Source organism: Molossus molossus, unplaced genomic scaffold (genome assembly GCF_014108415.1).
Source record: "Molossus molossus isolate mMolMol1 unplaced genomic scaffold, mMolMol1.p scaffold_m16_p_4, whole genome shotgun sequence".
NCBI lineage: Eukaryota > Metazoa > Chordata > Mammalia > Chiroptera > Molossidae > Molossus > Molossus molossus.
In genome coordinates, this window is record NW_023425377.1 from 63,098,338 (window position 1) to 63,122,060 (window position 23,723).

Genomic DNA, 23,723 nt, shown 5'->3' on the forward strand with positions numbered 1-23,723 from the left:
AGGGGAGAGTTTCTGTGTGTCACTTGATTTACTGTCACCTGCACTAGAATGGAACCCCACGAGGGCGGGAGTGTTGGCAGATCTGTTAGTCTTTCCCACAGTGGGTGCTCAGGACCCAACCGCTGTGACAGGCGGTGAACCCTGAGGCAGAGCAGGTATGGATGGCCCTCTGAGGGCAGGAGGTGTGTAGGTGTTGGTTGGTTTTGGTCAGGGCAGCTACAGCCCAAAAGGGAAGGCGGGCCCCTTGCTCTTCCTCCCAGGCTCCTGCCCTCCGTCCAGCCCTGTTGGAGTTGGCTCCCTCTTACCCCACTGTTGATTGCTCCTCTGCTCATCCTTACGACCCTCATTGTTTGGACTCAGTTACTGCCTCCTTCATGAAGTTCTTGTCCTGGTTTTCATGACACCAGCGTCTCCTGATTTCCACCACCTAATGGTCCACATCTTCCTGTCCCCACCAAGAGATGGCACCTGGAGCTCTGTCCTGACCCTTCCCTCTTCCCCACCCTCAGCACCTCGGTTAGTTATGTGCCTTTAAATAGCCTCCAGTCAGTTAGGCTCAGCCCCCTCTCCTGCACTCCAGACATTTTGTCCTTTTGCGTTTACAGCATCTCCACTTGGGCGTCTAGTGGGTGTCTCAACCTTAAGTCGAAACAGAATTATCCACTTAGTCAGCCTTCCTTCTTCTCAAATCTTGCTGTTTCACAAAAGTTTCACCGTCTTGGTGCTCAGGTCAGAAACCTGGGGCTTTTCCTTGAGTTCTCGTTCTTCTCATTCAGCATCTAACCCACCCCGTTGGCTTCATCTCTAAATACAGGATGGACACAGGTAGGTTTACAGTTGTTTGCATGGAAAGTAATACAGTAATTTACAAATGATAACAATGTAAGAATAAACTCGCAACTGTAACGTACGTTTGCCCTACCCTGTATGTGAAGGATGGGCTCAGTGTTTGCCCTCCCAGCAGTCACCATTCCTCCAAGCTACCACCGTGTTCCACCTGCTACTGCAACATCCATAGATGGTTTCCCTTTAGCCGGGATCCCTCGTGTGTCCTCAGTCTTCCATGTCAGCACATAAGTAAGGTCAGGAGACTCCCTCCTTAGAACCCTCCAGGAACTTTACATGTTATAATAAATCTGCAGTTCTTATCCCACCCTCCAAAATCTCCCCTGACTGTCCCTCCTCTTCATTTTGCTTCATTCAGGATGCTCCAGCCACCTTACCCTTCCTTCTGCCTGTGAACATGCCAGGCTCATGGCTGTCTCAGGACCTTTGCACCTGCTCTTCCTGTTGCTTGGAATTTTCCTACCTTGGATGTTTTGCCGGTTTCACTCCTGCTCATCATTCAGTCTCAATTTGGCATATGTGAAAAGACTTTTTTTTTGTACGTGCCCCTAGTGGGAACCGAACCCGGGACTCTCTGCTCCAGAGGCTGATGCTCTAACCGCTGAGCCAAACCAGCCAGGACTCTCTCAATTTGGATGTCACCTCCTAGGACAGGCTCTCCCACATCCCCCCAGTCATTCTTTTCTGAATTCCCTTATTTTATTTTTTTTATAGCATGTATCACACTTTAAATTACCTTATTTATTTATGTGTTCATTGCCAGTCTTCTCAAAGTTCCTGGAGAGCTGGGACTCTGTCTTTCTAGCTCACAGCTGGATTTCCAGGGCATGTAGTCAGTACATGAAAATGTTTGCTGACTGATGGCTGTTTGACTAGCTGCTAATTGACAGGGACATGGTGCCGTGTACGGAGGAGGCAGGTGTGGTTGTGAGCTCTGTGTGTGTGTGGATATTGGCTGTGTTTGCACAGGGCTGGGATAGACTTTTTTTAGCCTGCTGATAGAAAAAGGGGTAGGCTGAGGAGCTTTCTCCCTGCAGCTGGCAGTCGTGTGTGTGTGTGTGTGTGTGTGTGTGTGTGTGTAGGGGGAGGTGGGTAGGCAGGAAAGACACAAAATGCAGGAGACCATGTAGTTTGAGGTGAGGACGTCAGGTGCAGAGAGGTAAATCTGTCCGAGGTTTCACACAGCTGGGCGAGGCAGCGCAGAATCAGGGCCCAGGTCTCTGCCTGCTGCTTTAGTGGGAGAGCTGCAGAGGCGCCCCAGGAGCCCAGGGTAGGCTTGGGCATGGGCGTTACCGCTGGAAACTGGAAAGGAACAAGCAACCAGACTGGTAGTTTTCTAGAAGGCCAGAAGGGGAGCTGCAACACCTGGGGTCCCATGGGTCTGGGGGTGTCACAGATACTCTTTCTGCTCCTGCAGGGAGAGACCTGCTTATGGTTGGAAAGTCTGCCTTGATGACCCTCCCTGTGGGTTGCTCTGAGGGCTATGCTCCGGTGACACCACCAGCCACAACCACCTTATTCAGAGGGTGATTTGGTACATTGTGTGCTGGGTGGGGTGTGCACATGTTAGGGGAGCAAGCCACGGGTAGCTCAGCCTCTTCCCTGTGTCTCTGGTTCTCTGACTTTGGAGGCCTCAGAATTGTGGGGAGCTTTGGGAATGCAGAGTCCCAGGCACCAGCCATGGAGTGCCCAACATAGTGGGGCGGGCCTGTGCATCTGTGTGCAGGACGCCGTTCTAGTGCATCTCAGTGCACCAGAGCTCAAGAGCCTCAGCTGTAACTCAGCGCCCTGCGAGTGCACACGCACTGCTGCTGGAGCCGGCCACGAGCATGAGAGGAAGTACTTGTGTGTGTGTGTTTAATCCTCACCTGAGGATACTTTTCCATTTATCTTCAGATAGAGTGGGAAGGAGGGGGGAGGAGGAAGAAACATCAGTGCGAGAGAGACACATCGATTGGTTGCCTCCTGCACGCTCAACCAGGGCTGGGGACAAACTGCAACCAAGGTACGTGCCCTTGACTGGAATCAGAACCGAGACTCTTTGGTTTATGGGCTGATGCTCTGACCGCTGAACCAAATCGGCCAGGGCAGTACTTGTGTTTGTTTTTTTTTTAATTTTTTTTCTTTATTAATTTTTAGAGAGACAAGAAGGGAGAGGGAGAGGGAGAGAAACTTTGATGAGATAGAACATCGATTGGCCGCCTCCTGCATGCTTCCTCTGGGGATTTGGCCCACAACCTGGGCATGTGCCCTGATTGAACTCTTGGTGCATGGGGTTGACACTCATCCACTGAGCCACACTGGTTGGGCAGTACTTGTGTTTTAATAGCAGTGCATTTGAACACACATTAGAAAAATTCAGAACTGGCATAGACCTTATCATTTTGTACAAATCTGGGTGGGTATTAAAAATTTTTAAAGTGAGTCTATTGAAGAAAGTTAAACATTTCATTTTATTCAAGAAGTAAGGGGTTTGCCCTTATAGGTTTGCCTCAGCGGTTTGAGTGTCTGCCCGCAGACAGAAGGGTCACAGGTTCAATTCCCAGTCAAGAGCACGTGCCTGGGTTGCAGGTTCGATCCTTGGCCCCATCAGGGTTGTGCAGGAGGCAGTCAGTTGATGTTTCTCTCTCTCTCTCCCTTCCTCCCTTCCACCTTATCTAAAAATCAATGGAAAAGTGTCCTCAGGTGAGGATTAACAACAGCAAAAGGAACTAAGAGGTTTAAACAATACAATAATTAAATGTTAGTACAAGTTGTACTGGGAACGTGGCCAAAGTGATCTAGGAGGTGCCGGGGGCCTGAAGCTCTGTGTGTGTGAAACAGATCTCAAGGATACTCAGTTTGAAGTTCTAGGGACAGATGTCATTGGCCCAGGGTAGCACCCCAAGAGGGAAGAGGGGAGGTGGGCGAGTCTTGCTGGGGTGAGGCCCCCCTTCTGTTGGTTATCTGTCCTCCTTCCCCACCCTTCCCTCACCAAGAAGCCAGAATGTGTCCCCAGGGGCTGGAGCTGGTAGGTTTTGGCAAGTGCCAGGCCTGGTAAATCCCACCTCACACTCCTGGGGTAGCTGTTACCAGTTACTCCTTGGCTGAGTCTGTCCATCTGGCTCCTGTCAGAGGCCTGGGAAACCACGTGGGTAGGAGTGGGAAGGAATCTGGAGGGTGCGTCTGCCCAGGCTGTGATGAATTTATAACTCCTGAGTCCCTGGCAATTTCCTGTGTGGTCTCATCTCTCTGCACAGGGATGGGGTGGGGTATGGGAGTATGTGTGTGGGGGCCAGCAGGGGCCTCCATCCTGCTTTTTGGACATTCTAGTTTAGGGGCTGGGGCCCACGCTGGTCGAGGCTGGTGTTTGGAACCCAGCCCCTCCTCCTTGCTTCCCAGTGGGCCTCTTGAAGAGGAAAACAAAGTCTTCTGGGCCTTAGTGTAGAAGGAGAAGCAGTGATGGGCGGGGAAGGGGCTGTCTGGTCGGCCTTCCTGCCCCCTGGCTCATACCTCCCCGCAGACAGCCCAGGCCCACTCCTGGGGCCTTTCTGCACGGTGGAGTGAGGGCCTGTCATCGGGCCCACTCACCCCTGTACCTACTCTGGGAGGTTCAGAGGAGACATCTTCCTGGTAACTAGGCAATTACTGTTATTATTGGCACATTTTTTTGTTTCTTGTCTTTTTTTTTTTCTAGGAAATTTACCAAGTTTTGGCCCAGGGGTTTACATCTGCCAGCCTGTAGCAAAAGCTTTCGCTATTCAAGCTGCAAATGGAAGCCACTGAGGCTATAATTACACCGGCATTAGCTCAGAAACATGCTGAGAGGAGCGGAACGGAGCACCTGGGGACCTAAAAGTAGCCGCGGGCCCAAATTAGCTGCTGTTCTGCTTGTGGTTGTCACCCTGCCCCTCTCTGGGGTCTCTTTCTGTCCGTGATCTCCTCCACCTCGGCCCAGGTTGCTTCACTCTTCCCTTCTGTCAGCGTCCAGACAGGTGCACTGAGCGCAGAAGAACCACCTGGCGGGTCAGGGAGAACCTGCCTCAGAGGCCCTGCCTCCAGAACAGTCTGTGTAGACAGGGTCCTAAGGTCCTTGCCTGGTCGGGGCAGAATGGTTTGGCAGCAGCTCAGGGAACTGCTAGGAGGCCACGTGCCCCACTGTGAGTAGAAAGCCATTGCTCCGCCTCCAGAGTCATCTCTGCTGGTCCCTCCTCCAGTCTCCACCTGCGGACACCTGAGTGCTGTCAGCTCCTCCCCTGCTGTCAGCTCCCTCTGTGTGGGACCCCTTTCCACTCTCTTTTCTACCTCTGACTCATCCTGTAGGTTTCAAGAGAGAGGTCACTGCTTCTCTGACCCTGGTGGGCCCCTTCCTCCCTGCCCCCACAGCACCTGCCTTCCTCTGTACACGGCCTGTCTCTGGGGAAATGCTGGCACAGAGTAGGCCTTCAGTAAAGATTTGTTCGATCAATGAGTAGGAAAACAAACCTTGATTCCCTCCCTGCCTTAACTCTCTTTTTTGTTTTCACAAGATGAGAGGGAGTTTGCTCTTTCTTCCTTTGTAGGGCTGTTGTTGGCAAGGCAGGGCGTTGGGTGATGGCTCGGTCTCCATCCACCAACTTCTGAGCACTTCTGGGCTGGGCCTCACACTGATACCTGACCAGACATGGTCTTGTATGGATCACTGTTACCACCCTCTCTCACTTTATCTTCCTTAATTATGTTAACCAACACTTTTTGAGCACTTACTATGAACTAGATACTGTTCTCAGTACATGTATTCTTTCCCTCATCAAATGCTTGTTCAGCACCCCCCCACCCCCCAATGTATCAGGCACTGGGAAATATGGATACAGCACAGTGAGCACAACTGGCAAAGCCCCTGCCTTCATGGAACTTATACTTGATACAAGCAAACAAACAAATGAGTAAATAAGTATATACTGTGGCAGATGATGGTGAGTGCTGTGGGAAAAATAGATCAGAGTAGGGGTAAAGGGAGTGACTTGTTATTATGTATAGGGTGGTCAGGAAGGACTACAGATAAAGTAATATTTGAGCAGAGACCTTGCAGAAATGAGGAATGGAGTTGTGTGGTCATGGGGGTGGGGAAGAGCTTTCCAGAAGAGGAAGCAGCAAGTGTAAAGGCCCTGAGGTCAGGGCATCTTCCAGGGAAACCAAGGAGACCAGCATGGCTGGAATGGAGTGAGTGAGCAGGGGAAGCAGTAGATCAAGTCATATAGAGCTAATAGAAATACAGGGCGGGGCGCAAGTAGGGTTACAGTTGTGAGTATGTGAAACAGTTTATTCTTGTTATTATTTACTAATTATTGTATTGTTTTCCACATGAACAACTGTAAACCTACTTTTGTCCTACCCTGTATAATGTCACATGTATTTCTAAATTTTCTAGTAGTCACATTACAAAAGTAAAAGGAAACACATGAAATTAATTTTTTAATAATACATTTGTTGCCCTGGTTGGTTTTGCTCAGTGGTTAGAGCGTTGGCCTGTGGACCAGAGAGTCCTGGGTTCAGTTCCCACTAAGGGCATGTACCTCAGTTGCAGTTTGTCCCCAGACCCTGTTGGGGTCGTGTGGGTGGCAACTAGTCGATGTGTCTCTCTCACATTGATGTTTCTCTCTCTCTCTTCCTCTGTCTCTTCCTCCCGCTCTATCTGAAGATAAATGCAAAAATGTCCTTGGGTGAGGATAAAAAATAATAATAATACATTTGTTTAACATAGGATCTCCAAAATATCATTTCAACATGTGGTCAAAGTAAAATATTATTAGTGAAATGCTTTACATTTTTTTCTTATAAAGTACTCAAAATCTGGTGTGGACATCTCATCTTAGGCTGGTCACATTTCCAGCTCAGTGGCCATGTGTGACTTGTGTTGCCCAGCACCGTCATAGAGGCCACCGGCCAGGCCAAGGCCTCTGAATGAGATGGGAAATCACTGGAAGCTTTGGAGACCAGGCTCCTTATCTGTCTGCATCAGGGTCTAGAAGGTTTGCTTTATCTGTGATGAAAGAATTGTTTGGAGGTGAAGGGTAGATTCAAAGACAGAGCAGGGAGCCGGGGAGGAGGCCCTCACCAGCACACAGTGATGGTGGCTTGGGCCAAGGTAGTAGCAGTGGTGGTGAGAAGTGGTTGGATTCGGGATGTATTTTGAAGATGTAATTGCTAAATTTTCCTGACGTGCTATATGAATGAGAGAGGAGTCAAGAAGCACCAAGATTTTCGGCCTGAGCTCTGGAAGGGTGTGGTTTTCAGAGACTAGGCATGGGCTTAGTCTTGGGGGAACATATGGGTTTTGGTTTGGGGCATGTTAAGTTTGGGATGTGGGTGTCAGCCTTTCAGAGGGAACTAGCAAGAAGGCAGGTGGACATATGAATCTGGGGTTCAGTGGGGAGATCTAGTTGGGGATATACATTTGGGAGTTATGGATGGCAGTTAAGACCACGAGGTGATCTGAGGGCCCTGGGGAGCGGGTGCATGTAGAGAAGGGGGTGAGCTCTGGTGGAGAAGACAGAACCAGCAGAGCAGGCTGAGGCGGAGGGCACAGGGAGGCAGCAGGAGGGTCAGCAGCCACAAGGAGAGAGGGGGAGGGAGTGAATGGCTATGTCCAGTGTGCTGATGGGTTCCTGACCACTGACATGGGAGGGGACAAACACCAGGTTCAGAAGAGAGAATAGGAAAGGAGAAAGAGACGGCTGGTATAGATGATTTGTTTGAGGGGCTTTGCCTCCAAGGCGAGCAGAAAAATAGGGTGGCAGCTTAGCCATGAGGCGGTCTTTTTTTTTCCTTCAAGATGGACAATGTCATAGCTGATGAGGATGTTCTAGCAGATGGGGCAAAATGATCACACGGGGGAGAAAACGAGAGATCTCCTTCGTGCTTGCAAAACGCTGTGATGTAGGTACTCCTGTAGACAGGGAAACTGACCGAATGAAGCTTCAGTCACTTGCCCAAGGCCACACAGCTAATAAGTAGCAAGGCCAGGAGTGAACAGAGACCGCTCAGTGCTAGAACTCCTGGTCTTCACCACTCTGCTGTTCTGCCTCTTGGTTTCCTGGCTAGCTTTATGAGCTCTCGAGAATGGGGGCTCCTCTTACACTTCTATATCCAACACGGCACCGGGAGGGAGGGGCTGGGCAGAGGTGGGACGGGGCAGATCTTTAATGGCCTGTGTTGGCAGTGCACAGGTGCCGGGGCTGGCTGTGGGAGGGGAGGCGTGGTGTCTGCGTGCCTCACCCATGTCCTTCCACCTTGCAGGGCCGCGAATGCCGAGGGTGGTGCTCAGTGCATATTGGAAAACATTTGTTGTGTGGAGAATGGATGAAAAGATATGGCTTGTCCTAAAACCTAAGCCGCTGGTTCTCTCTGGTCTGCCCGGTTGCTGATGGGATCTGGGCTCCTCCTCTGGTTTTCGACCAGCATGCTGGGTGACTTGGGCAAGCCCTCCATCCACTCAGTGCCTCAGTTTCTTTACTTGAGAAATGAAAATGTAGAGTTACATGATCGCCCATGGGTTTCACCAGAATGTCTCGAGGGGGCATGTGCAGACCGGATTCCTGGCTCCCTGTCCGTCATCAGGATGGACCAGCGGTGCTCGGGAAGTGGGAGCTGGCGGCAGTGGAGAGCCGGTGGCCCCTGTGCTGTGTGTCCCCCTGGAACAGCTGAGACTTGTGGGGTGGAATAGCCAGCAGAGGGGAACCTGCCGATTCCTGGGAATCCTGCTTTGTGCCCATGGGCAGTGGCATGAAACTCAAGACTGTGGCACTGACGCCAGCGTCCCAGCATCCAGCATGTCTGCCCTGCCTGGTGATGCACTCAGCCCCGAGAGTCCAGGGCTCGCCTCCAGCCAGCCCCTCGCACTGCCAGATGCCCCTCCCAGAGACTTCCTGTTAGTGGGTCTCCACATGGACTGGCAGCCGCAGCGCCCCTCCCCCACCGCTGGGGACAGTTCCAGTGGACAAGGTGGTGGTGGGTGAGGGTGGTGGCAGTGGTGCTGTTTGTGCCTGGGCTGCTGCAGCTCCCATAGGAGAACTGTCCCTTCCTAAATGCCAGCGGTGTCCCCGCCACAGCCTTGCTCACGTGTGCTGCTGCCGGTGCGCAGGGCCCGTGGCCCGTCTGGGCTCAGCTGCTGCCTCGTCGTGCGATCTTGAGCCAGTCACTCTACTTCCCCGTTTTCCATGTATGAACAGTCGTGAACACTTAGTTGGTCACCTTTTCTGCTTTTGATAAGTCTTAAATAGTAAGACATCATGATCACTCCCTCACCTGCGTACTCTGCCAGATGCTGCCATGGCACTTGATGGACACATTCACACATTTAACCCTCGGCACACCTGAGGAGGAAGGGCCTGTCAAGTGACCTCATTTCACAGACGAGGCAGCTGAGGCAGAGCATAGGGAATGCCGGGAGGTGTCCCAGCTGAGCGGGCAGGGTGCATCTCGTGACTGTGCGGCTCCTGACGGCTCTTGCCCTCCCTGTCCAGGGACCGGGGCGGACCCGGCGGTCAGTGCCAAGAGCAACCACTGCCTGGATGCTGCCAAGGCCTGCAACCTGAACGAAAACTGCAAGAAGCTGCGCTCCTCTTACATCTCCATCTGCAACCGCGAGATCTCGCCCACCGAGCGCTGCAACCGCCGCAAGTGCCACAAGGCCCTGCGCCAGTTCTTCGATCGGGTGCCCAGTGAGTACACCTACCGCATGCTCTTCTGCTCCTGCCAGGACCAGGCGTGTGCTGAGCGCCGGAGGCAGACCATCCTGCCCAGCTGCTCCTACGAGGACAAGGAGAAGCCCAACTGCCTGGACCTGCGCAGCGTGTGCCGGACCGACCACCTGTGCCGGTAAGAGCATCCGATGCCCTGCGGGGTGTCACAGGCGGGAGCCCTCCCTTCCGGCATCCCTGGGTCTGCCGGGTTATGGTCCTGGGCCCAGCAAAGACTTGGACATGTGCAGAGTAAGCTGCCATTCTTCCCTGCCTCCCTCCTTCCTTCCTCCAGCACAAGCTTATTGTTTGCCTTCTCTGTGCCCAGCCTCACGCTAGGCACTGTGAGGAAACCAAGACGAAACCCGAGGAGCTTGTAATTTAAATCAGAGACCCCCAGAGCCAGGAAGAGGTCTTCAGTAAATTCAGCTCCACCTCTAACAGAAGCCCCCGCCTCATATCCCATGAGGTCATGTGGCCATCAGGAAGGGGCTCTCCTGAGGGACACAGGCAGGTCCTTGCACATCAAGAACTGATTCGAGTGCTGGGGTGGAACATGGTCTGGAGTCTGAATCCAGACTTTCCACTTCCTGTCTGCCACTGGAACAAGTCTGTTAGATGTCCTGAGTCTCCATCTCTGTACCCGTAAAACAGGAATGAAAAGACCCGTATCCCAGGTTTGCTGTGACTACATAGGGTGTGTTCAAAGCTTAGCACAGAGACGGTGAATAGTATATGATTAAAAAGTGTAGCCTTGCCCTGGCCAGTTTGGCTCAGCTGTTAAAGAGTGTCGGCCTGCGGTCCAGAGAGACCCGGGTTTGGTTCCCACTAAGGGCATGTACCTCGGTTGCAGCTTGTCCCCAGCCCTGGTTGGGTTGTGAGGGTGGCAACCTCTCGATATGTCCCTTTCACGTTGATGTTTCTCTCTCTCTCTCTTCCTCTCTCTCCCTCCTACTCTATCTGAACAACAAGAACAACAACAACAAAAACAACAAAACGAAAAAATGTCCTCAGGTGAGGATAAAAAAAAAAAGTGTAGCCTAATTATTAGGAGGGTTGTTTTTGTTTGTTTGTTAATCCTTACTGGAGGATATTTTTCTCACTGATTTTTTTTTTTTTAGATAGAGTGGAAGGGATTGAGAGAGAGAGAGGGAGAGACATCGATGTGAGAGAGACAAATTGATTGGTTGCCTCCCCCACATACCCTGACTGGGGTTGTGGATCGAATCTGCAACCCAGGTACGTGCCCTTGATTGGGAATCAAATCTGTGACCCTTTGGTGCCTGGGCTGACGCTTTATCCACTGAGCCACACCAGCCACAGCAAGGAGGGTGTTGTTGGTACAGTGAGTTGAAATTTGCCTCTTTATGATTCTCTCGTTTTCTGTTTGTTGCTAAACATTTATTGAACCCTCTCTCATCCAGAGCTGGGTTCTAAGGCCTGGGCATGCAGAGGTGCTCTAGCCCAGAGAGGAAGACAGACAGGAGAGCGGTGATCCCAGCGCAGTGGGACCCGGGCAGAGGGCACCCTGGGGAGGGGCCAGGGGCGGGACTTACGCCTCAGCATGGGGTTCAGAGGAGGGTCTTGAGCTCAGCCTCAGAAAATGAGAAGGAGAAAGCCAGAGGATAAATCAGCCGGAAAAGCACATGCAAAGGTTGCAGGGTAGGAGAGAACCTGGACAGGTGGTGGGCACATACGGAGTGTGGGCCCCGGCGTGGGGCAGCCGGAGGCGAGGCTGCTGGAGAAACAGGGCTCACCATGGTGCAGAAGGAGAGTGCCTACTGTATACCAGACACTGGTCTTTACAGGCGGCCCTCGTTTATTGCGGCTAATCAGTTACAGACTCTACCACAATAAACCAATTTCTGCGAAGTAGGATTCTTTCTTTATATACAGTCGTCCCTCGCCACTTTGTGCTTTGACTCTCGCGGCTTCACTCTATCTCAAAGAAAGCAAACAAAACAAAAAACCATGAAGTGGCGAGGGACAACTGTACATGGTTTATCTTATGTCATCCTTGCACCAAGACCACATGTGAGGTTGGTACTGTCATCATCTCTGTATACAAAATAAGGGCCCAGAGACCCAGAAAGTAACCTGCCCACGGTCACACAGCTCACGCACTCAGAGCTGGGCTGCGGTCCATACTGCCTTTGTCCCAGTAAAGCATGCTGGCCGGGGCTGAGAGAGCAGGCATGGCGATGGAGGGAGGGGTGTCATTTCAGAGACCCTTGGTAAGGAGACTTGACAGGCCTGGGTGACTGGTCGGAGTTCCCCGGAGGCAGAGCCGTTTCTGTGTTCTTCATGCCCCTCCTGCACACAGAGCCTGGCTCGTGGTGAGCGTGCCACACACATGGCTTGAACGGTTAAACACTGGTGATCACATGTTTCCTGGTTGACTAGTGACAGGCGATGGAGCTGTTCAGTGTGGGGGGTGTTGGAGGTGCCTGGGGGCCCATGTCACCCCCTGGCAGTGCCTGGGGGCACCTGGACTGGTGGGCTTAGGCTCAGTGAAGGGGCAGAGTAGGGAAGTGGCTGGGACTTGCTGGATGCCTTGCCACAGCAGTGAATGAGATGGTGTAGGAAGGTTGGCAGAGCCCACGAGGGATTCTGGGTAGGAGATGCCTGCAGCTGTGGGCATCTTCCGTGTTTAGGTGAAAGAGAAGCCATTGGTGTGCGGCAGAACTCTCCTGGGAACACCAGGTCTTCAGGGAGGGACAGAGGAAGAGGCCTGTGACAGGGAGGTTCGAGGACAACCAGGGGACAGTGGGCCAGAGTCCAGAAGAGAAGGGGTTCCTGAGGGAGGGGGGTGTGAGTATGTGTATGAGTGTGTGTAAGGGAGTGTGTGTGAGTGTGTAAGGGAGTATATGAGAGTGTGTGTGAAGGTGTGAGTGTTTGAAAATATATAGGTGTGTGTATGTATATGTGTGTGTGTATGTGTGTGTGTGTGTGAGAGCATGTGAGGGTGTGAATGTATGAAAGTATGCATATGGTAACGTGTATGTATGTGTGAGTGAGAGGGTGTGAGGAGTGTGTGTGTGTGTGTGTGTGTGTGTGTGTAGGGTGGAAACCTATTCCGGTGGGAGGCCTAGCAGGAAGGCAGAGTGGACAGTGGGAACAGACCACCATGTTGAGCAGGACTGGGCAGGCAGGTAGGGATGGGGGCTGCAGAAGAATGGGACGTCTTTGTCCCAGGGGGGCGCTGGGCCATGTGTACAGGGAAGGGGATGCACGCCTTTGTTTTGGAACAGGTGCTGCAGGAGTTGAGGGAAGAGCTGATCCCCACTGCTGGCTGCAGGTCTTGGGAAAACTGGGAAGAAGGGAGACTCTTCTCTTTTGCTTACTTAAAAATAAACACCCTATCGCAAAAAAACCCAAAACGAATAGAGGCAACTTAAAAATCAAACTATGTGCCTGGCCGGTGAGGCTCAGTGGTTGAGCGTCGACACATGCATCAAGAGGTCGCCGGTTCGATTCCAGATCAGGGCACATGCCCAGGTGGCAGGCCAAGTCCCCGGTGGGGCACGCAGGACGCGGCCAGTCAATGTTTTCTCTCATCGATGTTTCTGTCTCTCTCTCCCTTTCCCTTTCTCTCTCTAAAAGTCAATAAAGAAAAAAAAAAATCAAACTATGCGTAAACAGTAGGGTAGTGAGTAGCAGAAACCCAGAGCCTGAAGCAGGAGGGGCAGCACATGCCACAGGCGCTCTGAGCTTCCCGGTAGCGGGAAAGAGCAGAGCCTGACGGGCAGCTCGACTTCCAGACTCGGGGGAAGGGAGCATGTAATTCTGGATCAAGACCATTCTCCCCTTGTTTAGGTGCTCCGTGCTGTTAGGCCGCCTCACATCCAGCATATGTGAGATGACAGGATGGATGAGGAACTGGGCCCCAAGGGAGCTGGAGGGCCAGCCTGAGGCCAGGCCTAGTGATGACAAGTGGTGCCTTCAGGACTCAGTGAGCACCTGTGGGCCCCCAGGCGCTTCCACAGGGCGAGTGGGCTGCTGGGGCCTGGAGCCAAGCCCACGCGGGTGTCACCGAGGAGCCCTGAGCAGAGAACAGCATGGACCCAGCGCCCTTTACCACGGTGCCTCAAGGAGGGCAGAATGTGCGGCTCCTGGGCCTGGGCCTGGGTGAGACCCGAGAGCTTGAAGCAGGCTGATTTTGGTGGCTTGTAGAACATCTGTGTCTGTTTAAAGAGCCAGAGGGGTTTCTTGTTTTTCTGGAGGTGGGGGAGCCAGGAGCAGGAGAATTGGGGGATAAACTTCACAGCATAGAATGAGGAAAGGTGTTCAGATGGGCCTCAGTTTTGGGAGAGTCAGAAAGACTTCTCAGGAGCTGGGGGTGGACAGTCTCGGGGAGGTGCCGAGTGACATGCATCGGGACATGAATTTAAACAGCAGCCACGGCAGGACCCACGAACAGTGCGGTCTCTAGATGTTTGAACTGGTCCTGGATGAGAAGTCCAGGTGCTCCTGGCTGTGGTCAGGTGACCCCCTGCTCTGGAACCAGGATACTCTTCTAACGTGTCACTCAGCTCCACGGTCCTGCAAGTGGTGAGGCAGGGATGAGGCTGGTAGGACCTGGGGGACTGTGACAGAACGGCCACATTCCTGTAGGGAGCTTTGCCTGTGATGCAGAGTTGAGGCTTGAGGAGGGGTGAGAGAGGTGCACTATGGAGAGACAGAGGGTGGTGGGGGGGCAGGTGGTCGCCACAGTGGCCCTGGAGCCAGGAGACCTGTCTTCTGGGCTCGCTCTGCTCCTGTCTCTCAAGTGTTGTGGATGGATCATTTTACTCCTTATGGCCTTGGTTTCTTCACTGATCACACAAGGATGCTCACCTGTCCCCAAGAACCCTTCCTGGTCTATGGCTGAGTCTCTCGAAGCAGCTTTCTAGTCGGCCTTCTCCCCCTGTGCCTCCACTTGAGATCATGCACCTGGAGAGATGAGCTCTTGGTACAGAGGAAATGAGATGGTGTGGGAGGGTGGGTTTGAAGGGGAGGAGCTGACTTCTTTCCACATGCTTGCAGGCCTGACTTATTGACCGACCCATGGGCCCTGGGGATGTTCTCCAATATGCCCAAGAGGGAGCGTCCTCCCTCCCTTCCAGGCCTTGGCTTCCTCCAGCTTTTGCCCACTCAAGGTGGGTACCACAGGCGGAAACCTCGACTGTGGAAATGGGAGAGCCCAGTGCCACGCTGTTTGGAGCAAGAACTGGGACCCTCTAAGCCTTCCTTTCCTGGATACTTTAAAAGCAAAGCTGGCCTGACGAGGTCGCGGGAGAGCCTCTCCGGCCGACTCTTGGGGAACGAGGCCCTCGAGGCCCTCGAGGCCCTCGTACTGGGTCCCCTCTCAGAATAGACCCCACACTCCAGTGCTGCAGTGCCCAGCCCTGCTTGGCCCCCCTCACCCTTCTGCTCAGGGAGTTGGCCCGGCTATGCCCCGCTTCTCTCTGAGGGAAACTTGGCCCAGGAGTCCCGGGGAGCAGCATGGCCAGAGTCCACCTCAACAGGCACTGTATGGAAGGCAGTGCGGGGACACATGGAGGGTGGTGTGGGGACACGGTCTGCTGCGCCCTCAGTGGTGGCCTGGTGCACCCCAGCAATGTGTTTAACAGACCCCTTGAGATGTCACTGATGACAAAGCATTGGGGTTTGAAGACTGAGGTTACACAGGATGTCTCTTTGCTGGGGCCCCGGTTATTGGAAGCACTTCCAAATCCCCCTTTCGACCAGCATCCGTTTGGGGAGAGAGTGGACGCTTCCTGCCTTAGCCGCGGTTCCAACTGGTCCTGAAGGAGCCGCCTGGGAGCCCGTGCTCTGCTTTTCGCTTTTGTGTGGCTCCCAGCCCACGAGCCCTCAGGACTGTGGACTTAAGACCAGGACAGGCTTTTCCTTTGGAAAGTTTGGATACGGAGTCTGGGAAGCCCAGAGAGACTCTTGGAATGAATTCGTGGGATTTGGCCGAATTCTCTCGCCCCAGCCCCCAGTGGGCTGTGACCTACTTTTTCTTTTTTCCCTTTGGTTTCTCTCAGCTGACACTCACTACAAGGATGAATGTACACTTCCAGTTCGTGGTGTGTGTTGTGGTTGGGGAGCTGTGGGAAAGAGGTTCTGTTGTCCTGTAAACTGTGTTCCTTCTAGGCCTCTTTTGGCAGAGGCCCCCTGAAATGCCCTGGCCCTCTTGTCTGCCAAGGATATAAATAGCTCCACTCTGGCCCCGCGCCATATCCTGGGCTGCAGCTTACCCTCTGGGTGCGGAGGGTGGATATAAGTAGATTCTATCCTGGGGCGACCCTGGCTGCCTGGACCCCTTCCTGCAGTGGACACTATCTTTGTCTGAGAGGTCTGCTGAGAAGGCAGAGAGCTTGGGGTCCTCTCCCCTCCCGGAAGGCTGTCTGCGGGTGGTAGGAGAGACCCCATCAAGCACGGCCCTCTTGCTTGGCTGGGGGCTCGTCTGGTGTGTGTAGGCAGTGTGGGTGGGCAGGTCTGGGTTTGATTGCTGGCTCCTTGGGGCTGTCCCTCAGCTGGTTTTGGACTCTGTAGACCCTATTGGCTGATGTTTTTAGCAGGTTGTCTCTGAATAGCAGTAAACGATTATTGGCATGGGGGCAGGTAGGCTGTGGGGCTTCCGCGCCTTCAGTCCTGCGAAAGGGGAGGGTCTTGCCTGCTGGAATCCAGGCAGGAGTCCGGGGCCAGGGCCTTACCTGCCGCAGGAGGAATGAGCGTCTTTATTTAGTTATTGGTCACCCACGCTGGGCCATGCCTTCTGTTGGGATTGGAGAGTTAAGGAAGTAGATGTCCTGGCCCACAGTGCACTCACAGTCTAGTGGCCGGACACTGTGTTTATGGCCTTTGTGCTGGGAAGAGAGCCGCACAATAAACTAGATGATAATATTTCCACTCAGGTTCTCTTGAAATCCCGGTTTCGTTTTGCTACCTACTGGATCTTCCCTGGGTCACTCTGGTAGCATAGGAGAGCAGCCCCTTCTTGGGGGACATGAGCCATAGACAGATGAACCTTGCTCAGGGGCCAGCCTGGACTTGACAGCACCCAGAGCCCAACATCCCCATGTAGCCCGAGACTAAAGCTGTGTCCAGGGGTGCCACAGGGTAAAGAAGTCACCAGCTTCCTGAGGAAACCCCAACCAGCAAGGTTGCCAGGGGAGGGATCCTCTGCATGTGGGGAGAGGCTGTGGGATTCTCAGCCCTGCCAGAGACCCCAAGACCCATCTTCCCTTTGGGGATCCTGTGCTGCCTCCTGCTGCTGGCCTCCCTCAGCAGGGACCCTGCTCACCCTTGAACTCTGGGCCAAGGGTACTCAAAGGACTCTTCTTAGAATTTCCTGTGGCAAGTTGAGATAAGGTTGGAATGTTGAATATTTCTTTACTAAAAATCCTGGGAAAATAAACACAGAGAAGCTGCAATCTAGATGTCTAGCTTGCAAGCTCTGGTTGCTGCATTTTCCTGCTCTGGCCATGACAGGGACATCACAGAGTGCCTTCCACCTTCACCATTCAGACCGCTCTCTGGCATCTGGGCTCCACAAAGCTCACGCCCACAAAGACGAGGCGCACCCACTGGTGGAGTTCTGTGTGAGCACCCCCTCCACCGGGCGAGTGGCAGGAGGACTGACCTATTTGGAGAGATGCCACTTATGCAGAAATAGTCAGGATACAATCAGTGAGGTCTGGTCAGGCCTGAGGCAGGCCGTGTGTCACCTGTGGTGGTGTGTGCTTGCCAGTGTCTTAGTCTGTTGGCTGCTATAACCAAATACCTTAGACTGGGGGTTTTAAACAACAGACATTTCTTTTTTACAGTGCTGGAGGCTGGAAGCCCAAGATCAGGGTGCCAGCATGGTTGTGTTCCTGGTGAGGGCCCTCGTCACATGGCCTTTCTTGGGGGTGCGTGCAGGGAGAGAGGTCTGGTGTCGCGTTTTCTTTTATAAGGGCAGTAATTCTATCTTGGGGGCTCCACCCTCACCTTTCAAAGGCTCCACCTCCAAATACTATCCCATTGGGGATTAGGGTCTCAACACGTCCACATGGGGGGCCACAACCATCTCGTCCACAGAACCTAGACTTGCGCTTCATTCAAAGCCAGTTTCGTCCGGAGCCCTCACTTAGCCGCACCCCCCACCAATGCTTTCTTGAACTTGTTTGTGTCCCTCGTGGGCCACTGACCACGTGGCTTTCCTTTAACACGTTACCTTCCCATTTAGGTCTCTGATTTTTAATATTCTTGTATTAATGACTACCATGTCGACTTATTTAACAAAAGTCTGCAGTCAGGCACTGTGCTAGCCTCTGGATACTTCCTGTGAGAACACAGTGGAGATGGTTCCCGCCCCTTGAGCTAGTCGTATGGGGGAGACAGACAACAGTCCAGTGAAGGGACAGGTACACAGCTAACACTTTCAAAATGAGCAGGATGTAGAAATAGAGATACTGGGGGAAGGAGAAGAGACCCACTTAGAAAAGGGGTTTGCCAGGAAAGTTTTGTCTGAGGGGATGATGTTTAAGCCGAGACCTGAAGAATGAGGAGCCAGGGATAAGGCAGAGAGGAGAAAGGACACCACGCGGAGGGAGCAGCCTGGGCGGGGGTTTGCGGGACGGAAGGAACAGCCTTTCTGGGGAGGACAGGAGGCCATTGTGGTGAGAGCAGAGGGGACTAGGGAGGGGGCTGCAGAGGGAGGTTGGGGGCAGGCAGGGCCAGGTCACACAGGGCCTTGCCGGCCACAGTGAGGAGTTTGGATTTTACTTTAAGTATAGTTAGAAGGAAGCTTCTGAAGCCAACTAGTAACATTGTTACAGTTGTGATATAAAAAGATTGTTCTGGCCACTGTGGAGAATGAAGGGCGGAGGCCAATGGCCTGGAAGACATGGGGAGGAGGTTATTTTGTGTCGCTAGGTCAGAGATGATGGGAGCTCGGGCTAGGTCAGAGATGATGGGAGCTCGGGCGGGGGTAGACATGTGGACAGACAAGTGGGTACATTTGAGATATTTGGGGATGGAAATGATATGGTGGGATGTGGGAGTGAGGTAGATGGAGGAACTCAAGGGTAACTCAGGCTCTGTCTTGAGCAACTTGGGGACGGTGCCATTTTCAGAGGTGGTGACGGCTTGGTGGGGGAGATAAATGAGGAATTGCACTTTAGGCATGTTAATTTGGAGATGCCTTTGACATACTCTTATCTGGAGCTTGACTGGAGCTGTGCAGTCGTTGGCGTGCTCACGGTGTTTAAGGCTCGGGGAGTGGTGGGGTCCCCTAGGGAGAGGCTGGCATGAGAGAGCACTGAGAATATCCTTGGCCCGGACGTGCCCCGTGAGTGTTTGGTGGTCTTATTATGGCACCTCAGGAGTCAAACGGAGAGTTTTGAAAAAGAGGGGGTGGCGAGCTATGCTGGATGCTGCCGAGAGATCCAGAAAGATGAGGGTAACCGTTGGATTTGGGGAAGTGGTGAGCATTGGTGACCCCTTCCAGAGCAGTTCTGATGAAGTAGTGATGACAGACACCTGATCAGAGCTAAAGGAATGTCTGTTAGCTGGTCAGAGCTCCCTGGGAAAGCTCCTCTTAGACAGGGATTATCCAGTGTGGAGAGTGTCCATCAGTCCCGCCAGTGGAAAAAAGACTGAGGGGACCCCAACACTGGCTTGGTTTTGGAAAGTGCCAAGTGGGGTCACTGCCACTGTGGCCAGTCCCAGGTGCTCCGCTCTGATGCTCTGCAGGTCCTCGGCCCCCGCCCTTGGCGGCCAGGGTCCATCTGTGGTCCTGAGGTCCCAGCCTCAGGGGCAGCCCATGGTGTGGCCCCAGGTGCCCGATGGTCTCTGATGCTGACACACTGCAATGTGCTTAGGACCGCAAACATCGCCACCTCCCATGGCCCTGGGCTCTCAGGAGCCATCATATGGTCACCACTGACTCACCTTCTCCGGCCACAGCCAGAAGAGTCCTGTGGGAAGAGAGCGTCCTCTAGGCCCCATGCCCTCTGGGCAGCCTAGATGGCCTGCGCTCCAGGGAAGGCAGCCTGGGCTGCGCAGAAGCCTTGCTGGTTCCACCTTCCGCACGGAGGAGGCACTTGGAATAGTGCTGAGGGGTGCTTGGGAGGTGCCCCTGGCCACCTGCACTGAGTTCCTTCCCGTGGTGTTTCAGGGGCGGGATTGGCTTTCTGGAGGCCACCCAGGATGTGTTCTTTGTCTTCCTGGGGCCGTGTCCACAGAGATGAGGCAGCCCTGCTCCCTCTCCTCTTACGTAGCATCAGCCCGTGTCCTAGAGCCAGCTGCCGTCCTCAGGGCCCCGTCGGGGGCTGTCTTGAAGACAGGGAGACCTGCGGGTAGCTCTGTCATCCCAGGTCTCTGAGTGGGCAGGCATATCAGACCACCACCGGCGCCCTCCCACCGGGAGTAGACCAGGATATTGAGTTACACACAAAGGAGCAGTAAGGCATTTGCTCCTGATGTCCAGCGGGAGGGAAATTTTGGAAGAGTGCTCACAACCCGCCTGGCCCGAGATTATTGCTTTGGTCTGGCAGGTGTCCTCCTGGGGTGCGGTTCTCCCTCCCTGGGCCCACTGGGGGTGCTCTCTGAGCACCGTGACGTCCCTCACATGTGTTCTTCAGAGGGTATTGAACAGGCTGGAGTCACAGTCCTGGCTTCAGATCCTCCCTCCACAGTTGTGTGAGCTTGGGCAGGTCTTTACGTGGCAGAACCTCTATGCATCTTGTCGAAAGGGCAGAAGTCTGGTGCCCCATTCCACGGGACTGTCATGCAGCTGCATTTCCAGGTGCTCAGCACCCAGGATCCTGAGGTGAGCCACAGGCCTGCCCTGAGCAGCCCACAGGCTGGTATTGGCCAGGAGGTGGAGGCCAGTCCCAAGAGGCTGGTGGGGCAAGGGGGCAGGCGGCTCGGAGGAGATGTCTGGGCGGCGTTGGGCAAGGAGTGGGCCTGAACTAGGAGACGGCCCTTCTGGACCTTGCAGAGAGGATGCTTGTTAGAAGGGGGGCCCGAGGGAGGCGGGGGAACCAGCTCATAGAACCTAATAGAGTTTTCCGTGGGCTTTGCTTTTCCCGGGAAGACGGTGAAGTATTTTGGGCAAGAGAATGGCTCAATCCAGTGAGTGTTTTAGAAAAACCACTTTGGCTGCTGTGTGCACAGTGGTCAGAGGAGAGCAAGCCTGGAGCTGGGAAGTCCTGCTGGAGACCCACTGTGATCGGGTTGAGGCAGGGAGTGAGTGGCGAGGGCCCTGATCTGAGACACACTGCAGACACCTGCAGAGGTCTGTTCCTGGGGACTCACTGGGTATGTTCTGTGAGGGAGATGCCAAGGTGTCTGGCCCGGTGTCCAGCTGGCTGGTGAAATCATTACGCGAGAGAAGGGAGGAGGAGGTCTGAGCATAGAGGGAAGACATTTGGGTTCGAACCTGTTGTGGAATTGTCAGTGCAGTCTTTGTATACGTGGGAGTTGAGGAGAGAGGCCAGGGCTCGAGATGGAGATTATAGGATTAGGTGAGATAATGCAGGAGGAGCAGAGAGCAGAGGGCCCAGCACACAGGCACATGGTAAACATTGCTTCCTTCAAAGCACTCATAAGCTCATTTGGGGAGACAAGTCTCACCGTGTGGAAACATTAAATACGAAGAGGAGGCCCTCCTTAATTAAGTGTTGTAAGGATTAAACCACTTGCTGTGGGCATTCCGGGAAGGGGAGTGGATGGCTGGACGGGCCACGGTGGGTGCTGGGGAGACAGGGTCTTCGGCTGGGGGCAGGGGCGGGGGAGGGTAGAGCATCTGTGGGTAGAGCCTTCCAGGAGAAGGGACATGAGGGGGAAGCAGGACTGGGCATGGCTTGTCCCAGGCAGGGAGAGATGTCCTGCTTGGAGCAGAAGGTGCTAGAGAGAGGGAGGGAAGGAGAAACTGGAGTTTTGAGGTGCTCTAGGGAGACACTGAGCAGATAGGGTCTCTCCCGCCTTCTGGCCTCCCACCTGTCGGTTCCCAGCCCCAGCAGGCTCAGGGTTCTCCAAACTTGTTGCTTAATAAGAGGGAGAAACAGTCAGGTGGAAAGAGTTATACTAAATCGTAACACTACTGCAGTCCTAATAATGCCTCTGCCTATAACTGACTCTGAGCTACTTGAAAACTGGAATGATTTGCCTTGTTAGGTAGTGAGTTCCCCATCCTCAGAGGTACTGAGCAGAGGCTGGAGGCCCCTGGCCAGGCCTCAGATGAGTGTCAGATTAGTGACCTTTTTAGGTCCCTTTGAGCAGGTGTGATAAGGATCTCCGGCCTCAGGGTCAGGTGAAGGGAATGGATTAGCGATCTGGGAGGCGTCCTCCCTTCCCCTCCCTGGCACTCTCTCCCCAAGTCCCTCCTTCTTTTTTCTCTTTGTTCTTCCTTTTTTCCTAATTGTCAAAATGAAGTTCACTTTACTGGTTATACAAACTATCCGTGCTCAATATAAAACATAACTGGATGGTACACCAGAGAAAATAGAAGTCACCCACAATCCTACCACCCTGAAAGAAGCCAGGGTTAACATTTTGGAGAATGTCTGTACACGTGCAGACTTTTAAAATATGCATGCACAGACTTTAACAAAAACGATGTCATTCAGGACGTGCTGGTTTGTAAACTATTTTTTTTCTCTAAATACATTTTGTTAACATTCAGTCTTTGTTAACATCTCCATACATGCAGGTTTACAGTTTCTTTTTTTTTTTATCCTCACCTGAGGACATTCTTTTGCATTTATCTTCAGACAGAGTGGGAGTGAGAGAGGGGGGAAGAGAGAGAGAGAGAAACATCAATGTGAGAGAGACACATGGAGTGGTCGCCACCTACACGACTCCAACAGGGGCCAGGGACAAACCGCAACTGAAGTACGTGCCCTTAGCGGGAACCGAACCCAGGACTCTCTGGTCCGCAGGCCGACACTCTAACCGCTTGCCACCCGGCCAGGGCCAGGTTTACTGGTTTTTAATGGTGGTCTAGTGTTCCCTGTGGGTTTGTGTCTCTGTAGGTAATATGCACAGCTTGTCTTTATACATGTTCATTCACTCTTATCGTGTGAGACACTCATGTCTGGACCGGAGCCTGACCCGTGGTGGGGACAGCACATTCTAGGCCTCGAGGGAAGGGACACTCAGGCAACAAGACCCCCAGATAGCTTTTGGCTCCTGTCTCTGGACTTCCTCGAGGTGACGGGATGGGGTGGCTGGAATGGAGCAGTGTCTTCACAGTGGGCGGGGAGTTTCAGGGGAGTTTCCTCACGTGGGTTTGGGCTGCTGTTTGCTGGGCTGGGTCGTTCATTAGAGAGTGTGGTCTGTTCCCTCCAGCGTCTTGTGGCGGTGTACAGGGTGAGGACTGCGGGGGCCAGTGGATTTAGAATGGGCCATCCGAAGACAGGAGAGATGATGCTCCACGGGGAGAGTGTCAGGAATCGGTCTGTGTTGGCATTATTAAAACACAAGCTGGCTGGTAATGCTGAGAGCGGGGCCATAGGCACATTGGAGAGTGTTGGGGGGCTGAACCTGGAGGGCCTGGGGCAGTGGCGTATTCTCGCTACGTGGTTTTCCTTAGTGTTTTGTTTCTCTGGAGGAGCTTTAAATAAATCAAGCAGGATCATTGCCTGCTGCCTGCTGAGCCTCTAGTTCCAGTAGGGGCAGGTGGAAATCCCTACAAAATCAGCTAGTGGCTACTAAGTGGTAACCAGTGAGCGCAGAGGGCTTGGAGTGGGGTGTAGAGCCGTGCTGGGAGGACAGGTGGGCTCTTACCTCCGAGGGTAGGTTGGCAAGAAGAAAGCTGGGCAGATGAACGGGTCTGGGGGCCTCCGGGAGAGAACCAACCAGAGCCCCTGCATGGGGCCTGCAGGGGGGAAGGGACAGCCTTTGAGATCCTGCCCACTGGCCTGAATGCCCCGCTTCCCCTGTGCTGCCTGAAGGAGAGCCCCTGGTGTGGTGGGGATCCTCTGTCCCTAGGGGTTCCGTCTTAGGACGGGAGAGAGACGTGCGTCGGGAAAGGTGGTGGCTGTGGGCAGAGCAAGACGTCACCGTGCCTGAGAGTGTGTCTGGGTGGAGCCCGAGGACTCACAGTTTCACTCTGAAACAGCCGGGGGAGATCTTGAAGCTCCCAACATTCATTTTATAGATGAAGAAGCTGAGGCCCAGAGACCTTTAAGTTATTTGCCCAAA

At 53.5% G+C, this 23,723-nt stretch overlaps 1 protein-coding gene across 1 annotated transcript in view; it reads left to right on the top strand.

Moving 5' to 3' along the window:
• GFRA2 (GDNF family receptor alpha 2) overlaps positions 1-23,723 on the top strand; it is an 85,278-nt gene that overhangs the window by 25,740 nt on the left and 35,815 nt on the right. Inside the window, exon 4 of the mRNA XM_036240463.1 lies at positions 9,330-9,684. Within this exon, the coding sequence (XP_036096356.1) occupies positions 9,330-9,684 (355 nt within the window). The remainder of the gene's footprint in view (positions 1-9,329; positions 9,685-23,723) is intronic.